Source organism: Somniosus microcephalus, chromosome 1 (assembly GCF_052327205.1).
Source record: "Somniosus microcephalus isolate GS21.2 chromosome 1, FLI_Smic_1.0, whole genome shotgun sequence".
NCBI lineage: Eukaryota > Metazoa > Chordata > Chondrichthyes > Squaliformes > Somniosidae > Somniosus > Somniosus microcephalus.
The window spans coordinates 254,860,452-254,874,757 of NC_140987.1; the positions used below are offsets into that span (position 1 = coordinate 254,860,452).

The 14,306-nt window shown below is 48.2% G+C and overlaps 1 protein-coding gene across 2 annotated transcripts in view; it reads left to right on the plus strand.

Annotated features, from left to right (window-relative positions):
• LOC147124729 (amyloid-beta A4 precursor protein-binding family A member 1-like) overlaps nt 1–14,306 on the plus strand; it is a 127,424-nt gene that overhangs the window by 43,393 nt on the left and 69,725 nt on the right. Inside the window, exons 5-6 of one of the 2 annotated variants that reach the window (XM_085992277.1) lie at nt 8,141–8,173; nt 11,365–11,451. In XM_085992277.1, coding sequence (XP_085848403.1) covers nt 8,141–8,173; nt 11,365–11,451 — 120 coding nt within the window. The remainder of the gene's footprint in view (nt 1–8,140; nt 8,174–11,364; nt 11,452–14,306) is intronic. The other variant, XM_085992284.1, reaches the window with a different exon arrangement.

Consider the following 14,306-nt stretch of genomic DNA (forward strand, 5'->3'; position numbering starts at 1 on the left):
AATCAGCTACTCAAAGAGAGGTAAAGAAAGATTAGATTAAGCGAGAGAGAAAAAAGAGACAGAAAGGAAAAGTAAGAATTAAAAAAAAAATTAAAACATTAAAAATCTCTAAGAACAATTTACTATCTGCAGGAATGAGACTCCACTGTTTAAATTGTTCCCTTTTTGGGCCGGAGAGGTTGTGTGGCATTGCAGGAACATAAATCTCCTCATTAAAAGGGTCCTGACGCTATTGAGTACCAGCCCTAACTCTGTAGCGAGTTTAATGGGTAATTAATGCACAGATTCAGCAATTTCAGGGGAAGGGCGAGTTGCCATTTTCGCGAAGCTAACGGCAAAATGTCCAGCAAGTTGTGGCGATTCGCAATTCACGAGGTATCTCCTCCCCGCCACAAGTTGCTGGACAATTTACACATTAATAACAGCGAACGCCATTAAACTCACCGTTATATTGGCAGCAAAATATGGGCCATTGTAACTGATGTACAAGTAAAATAACATCTATATACAGTCTGCAGCAAGTTTGAGTTTATAAATGTTGATGTTTTCCCCCCTTCCTTGTCCCTCTTGCCCCCATTTAGGTAGGAAGAATGGGCTGGCAACTATTGCCAGCAGTGATTTTTTTTTTTTTAAGTGAACTTTTGTCACCATTTAACATGCATCATCGTGGTCCGACTTCATTTTGCATTTAATTGATCTACTGGTCAAACCAAACAAAATTGGCCCATGTTCTCTTCCCTGGATCTTTGTTTCTCCAAAGTTCATATAGATGTAAGGAGGCACTGGAGAAGCTGCAAAAAAGGATGATACCAGAACTGAGAGGTTATAACGACCAGGAAAGACTGAACAGGCTGGGGTTCTTTTGTCTAGAAAAGAGAAGACTGAGGGATTACCTGATAGAGGTCTTTAAAATTATGAAGGGGGCTCGCTAGGGTAGACGTAGAGAAAATGTTTCCACTTGTGAGGGGAGCCCAAAACTAGGGGCCATAAATGTAAGAAAGTCACTAATAAATCCAATAGGGAATTCAGGAGAAACTTCTTTACCCAGAGAGTGGTGAGAATGTGGAGCTCAATATCACAAGGTGTGGTTGAGGCAAATAACATATATGCATTTTAGGGGGAAGCTGGATAAATACATGAGGGAGAAAGGAATAGAAGGATATACTGATAGGGTCAGAGGAGGCTCGTGTGGAGCATAAACACTGGCATAGACCAGTTGGGCCGAATGGCCTGTTTCTGTGCTGTAAAATTCTATCTAATGCTATATATGTAATTGTTTTGAAAAGCTGCATTGCATGCTGGTTGTTTATTAAGGCTGCGACAAACACAATACAAGCTGGAGAGGCCGTACTTATTTTCAATAGACTCCAAAAGACTCAGGCCTAGAAATTCAGTTGGTTGCGCCAGCCGTTAGCGCCTTAGGAGGAGTAGATGTCGGGCGCTAGGCGGCTAGCGCCTGGGCGCAGCGCGAAGTGCGCCTCGCCCCAACTTCACTAGAGATTTAGCGGCGGCGCAAAGTCTTTGCGCGCGCTCAGCTGCGCACGCAGATCATGACGTCATTTCCTCGTGCAACGCCCTTTGTGCGCCCCCAACCGGAACTTCAGTGGCGACGCCCCATTGTGCGCCTGGCGCCCCTAGCGACTGTTAGAGTGGAACGGTGCTCAGCCGATGCGGGGCGCGAGGGGCGCAAATTAAAGGGCACTCCTCCTGCACTATAAAAGGCTGCCATTTCGCAGCACTCCTTCTTGAGAAACGGATCTTTGGAGAGAGACCAAGGTAGATAGCTTTCTGCTTTGGCCCAACACTCGTACAGGTACTTCTGGCTTCAGGCCACAGCTTTCCACTAGTCTTTGCCTTCATTGACATCTCATTGTTTGCCAGCATATTATGGGGGCTGCAATGGGTGTCAACGCTGGCTTTCTCAATTACATCCAAAGGGCTCACAGACGCCGTGAGAGAGTGGCAGCCCTGGCTAGACGGAGAGGGGGCAACAGGGGTTGGCAAAGGAGGCCTTACCCACCCAGGGTATACCGCCAGCAGTTCTCCTATCTCAACATGTCTGAGGAGCAGTGTGTTCGGAGGCTGCGATTCAGAAGGGACGTGGTCACAGAGATCTGCCAGCTGCTTGGCGGTGATCTGCAGCCACAGCTGAGGAGCAGGACGTCTCTGTCGGTGGCAGTGAAGGTGACGGTGGCTCTCAACTTCTATGCCACCGGCTCCTTCCAATCCGCTACTGGGGACATTGCCAACATCTCCCAGTTCGCCGTGCATTGCTGCATCCGCCAGGTGACCAATGCCCTTTTCAAAAGGAGACGTCAGTTCATCTCCTTCTCCATGGCCCTTGCCAAGCAGCAACAGCGTGCAGTGGGCTTTGCAGCATTCGCAGGCTTCCCCATGGTGCAGGGCGCCATTGACTGCACGCATGTGGCTTTGCGGGCACCTCTGGAGAATGCCGAGGATTACCGCAACCGGAAGGGCTACCATTCGCTGAACGTCCAGCTGGTGTGTGACCACAGGCAGCTCATCCTAGCTGTCAATGCCCGCTTTCCAGGCAGCAGCCACGATGCCTTCATCCTGCGACAGACTTCTGTGGCAGACATGTTCCAGGCCCAGCCTCACCCACGAGGATGGCTTATCGGGGACAAAGGCTATCCTTTGTGTACCTGGCTGATGACCCCGCTCCGTGCGCCCAGCACCCCTGCTGAAGAGGGATACAACAAGAGCCATCAAGCGACCAGGAACATCATCGAATAAACAATCGGCGTCCTGAAGCAATGGTTCTGCTGTCTGGATCGTTCCGGTGGAGCCCTACCGTATTCACCGGAGCGAGTCTCCCATTTCGTGGTCGTTTGCTGCATGCTGCACAACCTGGCTATCCGCAGGACTCGGGCACTGCCACCAGAGATTGGAGGACCACCTCCGGAGGAGGAGGACCAGCACAGGAGGGAGGCACAAAGTGCAAGGGCCGCCCGTCGCCGGCTTATTGAACGTCGGTTCTAGGCCCCCTCTCAGGGAATGGCTTGTGCCAATGTCAGCAGATGAATGTAGCCGCTCCACAAGCCCTCAGCCGAGCAGGGCAACCAGGACTTAACCAAAAAACCATGCACACTGCAATTTAACCACAATAATTTATTGAAAACCTCTTCCCACATTACATGCTCATGTGGAGAAGCCCCCTCCAAAAACACAAAACTACCAGTCTCGGCCTTACAAAAAGAAAGAAAGACACCAGTCTCGGCCTTACACAAAAACAACTGCACCAGTGTCGGCCTTACAGCAAGCACCAGGCATTTGTGCATACCTCTACTTTTGCCCTGCGACGGCGATGCCTTTCGCATCCTTGCCTGGCCCCTGCCCGCCCTGGTGCTCCTCCTCAATGGGAGCCCAGTGGCTGCAGCAAGGCTGGGGGAAGGCTGCTGAGGGGCAGATGGCGAGACGGCAGACGCTCTTGGGGGTTGGCCTGCACCAGCTCTGGCCTTGGAGTGTCCGGCTGCTGACTGCTCCAACTCTGGCTGGGCGGCAGCAGTCTGTCCAGCAGCTCGTGGCAGCTGCAATGGCGGAGTGGCAGTGTCGGCTGCAGGAATGGTGGCAACCTGGCAGATCGCAGGTGCTCGCTGGTCGCCTGAGACATTGGCACTCGCACGGGCCAGCACTGCAGCATGCGCAGCAAACAGCTGAAGAACAGACTGCTGGGCTGCTGCTGCGCGGCGAGTGCCCTGGCGATGCCTGGCTGATCCAGCGAGGGTGGCAGCAGTTAGTGCTCGTGTGGCCCTGGTCTGTGTCCGCATGACACCAGCCAGTGAATGGACGGCACGACTGAGCATTTGGCTCGAAGCCGACTGTGCTGCCGCGAAGTCCTGCAGACTCCTGGCCTGTGCTGCACTGAATTGTTCCAGACTCCTGGCCTGTGCTGCTCCGAATTGCTGCACACTCCTTGATAGAGACTCTATGGAGTCGGGCATCCTTGCCACTGCAGCCATGAGCTCAGTGTGCCTGCGCTCAGCCTGGACGGCCATTTCCTCTAGGAGGCGCACCTCCTCTGCGCTCACCATCGCAGGACTGGAGGCCACACTCACCCTCTGGGGAGAAGTCCGCCGAGCTTCCCCACCCCTCCCGCGTTGCTGCAGGCCGCTGGGCCCCGGAGCTTCACTCTCCTCCGACCCTTCCCCCCGGCTCCCCTCCAGGGAAGACGTGTCCCCTACATCGCCATGGGCTGGCGCGGCTGAGGGTGGCACTGATGGGCCGGCTTCCTCTTCCTCCTCCTCGTCTTCCGAAGGGCTGACAGTGGCAGCTTGAGGGCCCGCCTCCTCACCTGGCGATTCACCATCTGAAAGCAGGAAGGCACAAGAGTAGCTTTAGAGTGAGGACAGGGCGGCAGCGAGGGAGACATGAGTGGTGCCATTCACCGCATTGGTCGGACAGTGGCAAAGGATGCTGATCTCATGCGCAAGTGGCACGAGAGAGGTCCAAAAGGTGATGCCCTTACCATTGGTGCCCAGAACAGGGTCGGCATCTCCACTGGCGACGGGGCCAATCAGCCGGCCTGCCATAATGCGCTCCACACGCTGGTCGAGGTCGGAGAGCTCTGAGGTCAGGACGGCCTCCCCCGGTCTCAGCTCAGTTGCGCCGGTTGTGCGCCACCTTGGCCTGCAAGAGAAAGGACGGCCTCTAAGTACAGTGTGAAGCCCTGATCTTGTCTGCAATGCCTCCCATGGTCGAAGAGCTTGGACAGTGTGTAAAGTGCTGAATGTGCAAGTGATTTTCATGCCAGTCCCATAGCTGCTGGATGAGGGCTGGCCATTAGGGCTTTCAGGTCCCTTTGCCCATGAAGTGAGGTGCACATGCAAGGACGAGGAGGACACTGGAAAGGGTACTCACCCTGACAACCCGAGTGAGGTCGTTGAACTTCTTCCGGCATTGCACAGGAGTCCTGGCAACCACGCTGTTGGAAGACACCCTGTTGGAGACCTCCCTCCAGGCTTTCCGGTAGGCGCTGGGCAGCGGCCTCTTGCCACCTTCTGGGAACAGAACATGGCGCCTGCGCTCCACTCCGCCAACCAGCAGCCTCAGGTCACCGTCGCTGAAGCGCTGCGCTCTCTCCCTGGCCTTCTCCATAGCCCTGGGCGTTGTGCAGGTGAAGCTGAAGTGGTCAGGCCTAGGTTGAGGGCTGCAGTGTGCAGGGCATGGCAGGCAAACAAATCCACCCTCCCCCTTTAAGAGCTGACCGGCGCCAGAGTGTCTGCCGTCAATCAAGAACTCGCCGCACCTGCGCTGCGCCCGGCCTCGGGGGTATCGCTCAGCACCGCCGGCTTAGCGCCTAAAGATAGTCGTGCATCGCCTGTTTTAGCGCAGCAGCAACCTCTTGGGGCGATGCGACTGAATATCGGCGAAGGGGGCGCGACTTTGCGCCGGGCGCAAACTTTAGCGGCCGCCCGACTTTACCGCCCCAAAAGTGGCTATACTGAATTTCTAGGCCTCAGTGTTTAAAGATCATTTTGAAGTCCTTGTAAGATGTATTAAACAGTCATCTCTGAATCACCACCCCTTTTTTGGGGGGGCATGACAATCACGATTACTGTCACAAGATAATTCCTCACTGCAATCTTCGCAGAGATGTTTGATAGTTCCAGAATATTTTAAGTTTTGAAGCAGTGCAAAATTGATGTGTTTGCCCCATAATTATTTTAAGTATACCTTTTATAAATACTGAATCCTTTTGCCACATTTTTTTAAAGAATATATTGTCATAAAATGATGCATTATACATATTAAGAATATTTTAATTACAGAAAAAATATTTTTCCCAGTTTATTGGAGAAAAAAAATCAGTGGGATCATCTTTGTTCTACACTCCATAGGATTTTTTTTAACCTAGTTTCAGTTCCACGGGTTTTGGGAATTGTAAAGAGATTTGTGAATATGGTGACCCTGTGCTTTGAAAAATAGTCTCAGTGGGCATGTCAGAAAACTTCAGTTTCTGTTGTTTTAATCATACAATGATGCAGCACAGAAGGGGGCCATTCGGCCCATCGTGCCTGTGCCGACTCTTTGAAAGACCCTATCCAATTAGTCCCACTCCACCCCCCCCGCCCTGTTCTTTCCCCAGCCCTGCAATTTTCCCCTTCCAGTATTTATCCAATTCCCTTTGAAAGTTACTATTGAATCTGTTTCCACCGCCTTTTTAGGCAGCGCATTCCAGATCACAACAACTCGCCGCATAAAAAAAATTCTCCTCTTCTCCCCTCTGGTTCTTTTGCCAATCACCTTACCTCTGGTTACCAACCCTCCTGCCACTGGAAAGAGTTTCTTCTTTACTCTATCAAAACTCTGTAGACGTGCCTCATGAGTGGCTGGTTGTCAGCTACACTTCGGATATGTTGCTGAAATCTATGATCATTGTCAATTAAAATTCACTGGCAATTCTGATATTTAGTAAATTTAGCATCGACATAGACATTTCACCACATTTTCTTGAAACATTTAAATATTTAATTGAACCTTGGACCAAATGTCCTTTTCACACTAGAAGCTGCCCTTGCTTCTTGAAGGTGCCACCCTCTTTGAAGATGATCTGTACACGCCACTCTGGGCCTTTATGTCCTTTCAGGGTTATTATGCGTAAGAGGTGACAGCAATTCAGTGCTGCTGTCCATGGCATCATTTGCAATCAGGCTGCTCAAGCATGCAAAACATTTTCTCTCTCTCTCTCTCTCGCGCTCTCTCTCTCTCGCGCTCTCTCTCTCACGCGCTCTCTCTCTCTCTCGCGCTCTCTCTCGCTCTCTCCCTCGCGCTCGCTCTCTCCCCCCTCGCTCGCGCGCGCGCACACACACAAGATTTTCTAATAAAGAGTGACCTAGTTTTGAGGAATAAAACTTTCAATCACAGCCAGATTGTTACACTATTTACCAGTCACTCAAGCTGCTTGTTTTCTCAAATGAATTTCAATGTGGATAACTGTGAGGTGGTTCATTTTGGTAGGAAGAATAAGGAGGCTACATACTCCTTGGAAAATAAGAATCTACATAGGGTCGAGGAACAGAGGGATCGGAGGGGTACAGATGCACAAATCACTAAAAGTAATGACGCAGGTTAATAAAGCCATTAAACAAAACAGCAAAGCAAGCACTGGGGTTCATTTCTAGAGGGATGGAACTGAAAAGCAGAGAAGTTATGTTAAACTTGTATTGAACCTTGATTAGATCACGCTTGGAGTACTGTGCACAGTTCTAGTCTCCATATTATAAAAAGGATATAAAGGTAGTGGAGAAAGTGTAAAAAAGATTTACAAGGATGATACCAGAACTGAGAGGTTATACCTATCAGGGAGGATTGAACAGGCTGGGGCTCTTTTCTCTAGAAAAGAGAAGACTGAGGGGTGACTTGATAGAGGTCTTTAAAATTATGAAGGGGTTCGATAGGGTAGACGTAGAGAAGATGTTTCCACTTGTGGGGGAGACTAAAACTAGGGGGCCATCAATAGAAGATAGTCACTAATAAACCCAATAGAGAATTCAGAAGAAACTTCTTTACCCAAAGAGTGGTGAGAATGTGGAACTCGCTACCACAAGGAGTAGTTGAGGTGAATAGCATAGATACATTTAAGGGGAAGCGAGATAAAGACATGAGGGAAAAAGGAATAGAAGGATATACTGATAGGGTGGCTAAACACCGGTATAGACCTGTTGGGACGAATGGCCTGTTTCTATGCTGTACATTTGATGTAATTGTGGCAGTGTTGTATAATCTCAGATGCTTCTGTATTCCTTAATGGATTTTTTTGACAAAATAAGGTATAGCGACAGTTGTATGCGGAAAGTGATTTCTTTTTCTCAAATCTAACTCTTTCTCACCACCCCCCCCCCCACCCCCAAAAAAAATTTGGTTAAAAAATTGTAAAGAAAAAAATTGTCTTCATTATCATCTGTAATATTCATGTGGGAACCAAGAATAATCAAAGACTTGCTGCCATTTAAAAAAAAAAAAAAAAAAAAAAAAAATTGTTACTGCTAAATGTCCTGTAAATCCCATGTGGCTTGTGTGCCAAGCAAACCGCTCCAATTTGTGATTGCTTCTTAATGAGTGCGTCTACAAATTTTACTCTAACCATTCTCCTATCTCTTGTCTATTCCATGCCAAGCAGATGGCCCAGAAATTGGCCAAAAACAGGAAGAAGGTGCAGTACCTCATCAGCTTGACGTTGTGCCTGTTGCGTTTTGCTTCGTTCCGTGTTTTCTTTCAACTTATTTTGCTTACTCTTCTGCATCCAGAAAGTCCCGCAGAACTCAGTCAAGCATCACCTCGGGCGCTCCTTGCTTTGCAGGCTGCTGCTGACGTCTGTGTTCCGTGCCAGGATGGCCATTTGAGCATTGAGTCATTTCATCCTTTGTTTCTCAGGCGCATCCCCGCTAAACTGCCGACGTAAATGTCATGGTCTCTCGCGGTTTTGAGCAGCTGAGGGACTGAAAAGGACAATTGTGTTTTTCAAACTATGGCGGGATTAAGCGGTTCTAACCTTCCTTAAGTTTGAATTATTTCATTTTGGTTTTGGGAGGAATGCAAGGACAAGACAGGTAGAGACTGCTGAGTTCTGACTGAAATTGGGCCCCTATTTAAATGATGTGACATTTTGACTTGATATTGCCGAGCCTTCTACTCTTTAGTATGTACTGCTAACTCTTTTGCTTTCCTTTCTTCCCCATCTCCCCCACCCCCCCGCCACCTCCCGGATATCTTACAAAGCACGATGTACTGTTCTTTCCTTTCCCCCCCACTCACCCACTTTGATTACCTGCAGATTGCTGGATGCAGAAAGTTTGTGTGTTGGTTTTTCAAGTTGTAAACTTTGTCTTTTATTTTCACAACTTTAGCTGGAAGTGTACTTTGAGTTTTTTTTTTGTGTGTGTCTCTTAACTAAAAACGGGGAGAGAATAATTTGCTGATTTTTTGTTTTTGTTTTATTTTTCTATACTCCCTGCTCCCCATGACACTTTGGCAAAGCAAAACATTGCCACCTTTTTTTTGGTTTCTCTATAAATGTATCACGTTGTGTGCATTTCACACTAATCCAAAATGGAGTTTTATAAGACAGCATAAGAACATAAGAAATAGGAGCAGGAGTAGGCCATATGATTCTTCGAGCCTGCTCCGCCATTCAATAAGATCATGGCTGATCTTCTACCTCAACTCCACTTTCCTGCCCTATTCCCCATATCTTTTGAGTCCCTTAGCACCCAAAAATCTATTGAGCTCTGTCTTGAATATACTCATCAACTGAGCATCCACAGCTCTCTGGGCTAGAGAATTCCAAAGATTCACCACCCTCCAAGTAAAGAAATTTCTCCTCTTCCGTCCTGAATGGCTGATTCCCTTATCCTGAGACTGTGACCCCTGGTTCTACATTCCCCAGCCAGGGGAAACATCTTCCCTGCATCTACCCTGTCAAGCCCCTAAGAGTTTTGTATGTTTCAATGAGATCACTCATTCTTCTAAACTCTGGGAAATATAGGCCTAGTCTACTCAATCGCTCCCCAAAGACAGCACATTTTCTGATTTTAATGTATTTTGTTTTGTGATCTAGGTGGTGGTTTTTTTTAAGCAGCTCAGTTTCGAACCCTGAGTGAAGCCTAGCAGTGAGAAATAGTGAGGACTGGTTGAGGCGAATAAGCATAGATGCATTTAAAGGGAAGCTAGATAAGTACATGCGGGAGAAAGGAATAGGAGGATATGCTGATAGGGGTGGGAGGAGGCCCATGTGGAGCATAAACACCGGCTTGGGCCGAATGGCCTGTTTCTGTGCTGTTAAGTTTTATGTAAATACTGAATTTATCTCATGAGATTTATCCAAAGTATTTTATTTTCTCCCACATTCTTCAGATCATTTTCATCCTGTAAGAATATGGACAGGAAACCTGTTCACTAACTTTACCACTACTGCTATTGTTTCAGCCCTTCGGAGATCCAGGGGTGAGATTATGAGGAGAGATTGCATAAACTAGGCTTGTATTCCCTGGAATATAGAAGGTTAAGGGGTGATTTGATTGACGGTTTTAGGATTTTGAAAGGAATTGACGGGGTAGATAGAGAGAAACTTTTTCCGCTGGTGGGGGGAGTCTAGGACCAGGGGAAATAACCTTAAAATCAGAGCCAGGCCATTCAGGAGAGAAGTTAGGAGACATTTCTTCATGCAAAGGGTGGTAGAAATGTGGAACTCTCTCCCACTAAAAGCAGTAGATACTGGGTCAATTAATAATTTAAAATCTGAGATCGATAGATTTTTGCTAGTCAAGGGTATAAAAGGATATGGACCCAAGGCGGGTGGATGGAGTTAAGATCCAGATCAATCATGATCTCATTGAATGGCGGGACAACTCGAGGGGCTGAATGGCCTCCTCCTGTTCCTATGTTCCTGTAAACAAGACCAGCATTAGGCGACTTGCCCTCAATGTGTTCTGTTTTCTGCTGGGCAGCACTTGGTGCTTCCATTTGACAATGTACGTCCTAACGCTCTTGTCATACAGTGTGTTAACTGAAGCAACAAGGTGCTATTATCATATTGTAACCCTAATTTTTTATTTATCTGGATTGTTTCTCTATACTTTTCTAAATACATTAAAAACCCGGCTTTCTTTCTGTTTATCCTTTTAACTCAAATCTAAACCAATCGCATTAACCAGGCTTAAAATGCATGAGCCTTTTGGGGATCAAAAGACTGATTTTTGATCTCTCGCTCTTTCTATTTCTTCACTATGCAGATTTAATAATTGATTGGCATTAAATTGGCACAGTAATCCATATTAAAGAAAGCACAAGGAATTGCCTGCTTATGAGTTCAATGTCATGGCTCAGTGCAGTAAGACTTACTGCTTTATACTAAGGGGCAGTCCAGAACAAGGGGGCATAACCTTAAAATTAGAGCCAGGCAGTTCAGGGGGTGATGTCAGGAAGCACTTCTTCACACAAAGGGTAGTGGAAATCTGCAACTCTTTCCCCCAAAAAGCTGTTAAGGGTGGGGGGGTCAATTGAAAATTTCAAAACTGAGATTTTAGTCACGTAAAGGGTATTAAGGGTCACGGAATCAAGGCGGGTGGATGGAGTTGAGATACAGATCAGCCGTGATCTAATTGAATGGCGGAACAGGCTCGAGGGGCTGAATGGCCTCCTCCTGTTCCTAATCTCCTAATTCGGAATTTGGGCATTTGTTCTTTTTGTTATTAGTTTTGATGATAAGCTTCCACAAATGACGCACGATCAATAGTTTTGCTTTGATAGTGTCAACAATGTTTTAATTTTCCGACTTCCTGTGTGTTCTTAATAGCAGAAGTATCTCAGTGATGGTCTCCTGATTGTGGCTATTTCCTATTACAGGCACCTGAAGGAGAGGCACAGCCGATGACTGAAGTGGACCTCTTCATCTCGACTCAGAGGATTAAGGTTCTCAATGCTGACTCGCAGGTAAATGCAAAGCTTGAAGGAGAAACATTTTAGCACACTGTTTGTCTTCAAAAATTATTGGTGATTTTGAAAAAAAATCTTGCAAATTAAGTACAGAAAGCGAACACTTCCTGGCCAGTTAGAACGTTCCTTTGCTGATTTTCATCATCATAAAGAATTTAGTTTACGCCCCACCCCGCCACCATTTGTGAAAACCCGGAACTTGCGCTCTGTCAAGGTTCGCCTTGACAAATCTACCGCACCGACCCAAAAATCACTAATATAAATCTTAAATTAAAAATTCGTTTATGCAAATTTTGGTCCCGATTAAAATGTTTAAAATTATTTTTCAAAAAATTACATTTTTATTGTATATACTTTATTGAAGGGACTTTGATTAAATTTGAAATTAGGAGCATTTATTTTTATTCCAGTTGTATAAATTATTTAATTATTTGGGGATTCCTAATATGCTTATGGGGATTCCATTTGTAAATGGAATCTCCATAAGCATATTCAGAATCCTCCTTTCTGATTGGAGAACCTGACCCTGGTGATCCGAGGGATGCTCTGAACTGCCTGCGTCCCTGGGATCTATGGGCCTTTACACAGGCATATGCCTGCAGGCCCAGGACCCAAAGTCTCTGCAGCCTGGGAGGCTGAAGGTAGGTGCGGGTATTTTTAGCAGGTCGGAGGCGTACTTCAGAGGTACACCTCCGACCGCAAATTCCGGGCCAATATAAGCTGTTAAGATCTTAACCATTCTCTTCAGGAACAGAATTAGGCCATTCAGCTCCTCAAGGCTGTTCCACCATTCAATTAAATCATGGCTGATCTGTATCTCAACTCCATCTAACCGCCTTGGTTCCATATCCCTTAATATCCTTACCATTCTGTTCAGTAACTCTATGTGGGACTGAACTCTCTAGGGCGGATCAGTAAAATCAGAAAACATTGAAGAACAGGGATGAGGGACTTCAGTCATGTGGAGAGGTTGGAAAAGTTAGGACTGTTCTCCTTGGAACAGAGAAGGTTAAGAGGTGACCTAATAGAGGTTTTCAAGATGATGAGAGGTTTTGATCGAGTAGATAAAGGCTGTTCCCTCTGGCGAATGGGTCAATAACCAGAGGTCATAGATTCAAAATCATTGGCAAAAGATCTAATGGGGAGATGAGGAGAAGCGTTTCCACTCGGAGAGTTGGCGGGACCTGGAACGCTCTACCTGACAAGGTGGTGGAAGCTGATTCCATAAATAATTTTAAAAGGGGGTTGTCCGGTACTTGAGGATGAGGAACTTACAGGGTTATGGACAAAAAGCGGGGATGTGGGACTAAGCATGACTGCTCTTTCAAAGAGGCAGCACAGGCACGACGGGCCAAATGGCGGCCTCCTGTGCTGTAAGTTTCAATGATTCTATAATGCTCCAGCCTGATTATATTTCCGTCTTGTCCCTTTTGAAGTCAGCCTGGTTCAAAAAAATCAGATTCAAAACAATATCTTTACAGTTAATCAAAATACAGGAAACTCTCGTTTAAATGGCACCTAATTATCTGGAATTCTCTAATAACCGGCAAAATTCAGGAGTAGGTTTTGAGGCTTCCGTATACTGTATAATTGCCCCTGTGTAACCGGGGATCTCATACCTTTTGCTGTGTAACTGTGGCTCCTGCACCTCTGGTTGTGTAACTGGGTCCCCTGTACCTGTGTTATGGGGCTCTAGCACTTCTGGCTGTGTGATCGGGGCTCCAGCACTTCTGGCTGTGTGATCGGGGCTCCAGCGCTTCTGGCTGTGTGATCGGGGCTCCAGCGCTTCTGGCTGTGTGATCGGGGCTCCAGCGCTTCTGGCTGTGTGATCGGGGCTCCAGCGCTTCTGGCTGTGTGATCGGGGCTCCAGCACTTCTGGCTGTGTGATCGGGGCTCCAGCGCTTCTGGCTGTGTGATCGGGGCTCCAGCACTTCTGGCTGTGTGATCGGGGCTCCAGCGCTTCTGGCTGTGTGATCGGGGCTCCAGCGCTTCTGGCTGTGTGATCGGGGCTCCAGCGCTTCTGGCTGTGTGATCGGGGCTCCAGCGCTTCTGGCTGTGTGATCGGGGCTCCAGCACTTCTGGCTGTGTGATCGGGGCTCCAGCGCTTCTGGCTGTGTGATCGGGGCTCCAGCGCTTCTGGCTGTGTGATCGGGGCTCCAGCGCTTCTGGCTGTGTGATCGGGGCTCCAGCGCTTCTGGCTGTGTGATCGGGGCTCCAGCGCTTCTGGCTGTGTGATCGGGGCTCCAGCGCTTCTGGCTGTGTGATCGGGGCTCCAGCACTTCTGGCTGTGTGATCGGGGCTCCAGCGCTTCTGGCTGTGTGATCGGGGCTCCAGCGCTTCTGGCTGTGTGATCGGGGCTCCAGCGCTTCTGGCTGTGTGATCGGGGCTCCAGCGCTTCTGGCTGTGTGATCGGGGCTCCAGCACTTCTGGCTGTGTGATCGGGGCTCCAGCGCTTCTGGCTGTGTGATCGGGGCTCCAGCGCTTCTGGCTGTGTGATCGGGGCTCCAGCGCTTCTGGCTGTGTGATCGGGGCTCCAGCGCTTCTGGCTGTGTGATCGGGGCTCCAGCGCTTCTGGCTGTGTGATCGGGGCTCCAGCACTTCTGGCTGTGTGATCGGGGCTCCAGCACGTCTGGTTGTGTTACGGGGCTCTCGTACCTTGGGCCATTGTCACTCCATGTCCCTTCTTTCTTATCCGGAATTTTTAATCAACCGGCACCATCCTGCTCCCGTCAGTGCCGGATACCAAAGAGTTTCCTGTAGATGGGCATGCCTCAAAGACATAGGGGGAAAAATTAAGTTGGTTTGCGCCTCCCGTTAGCGCCTTAAGAGGGCGCGAATGGGACGCAAAGCAA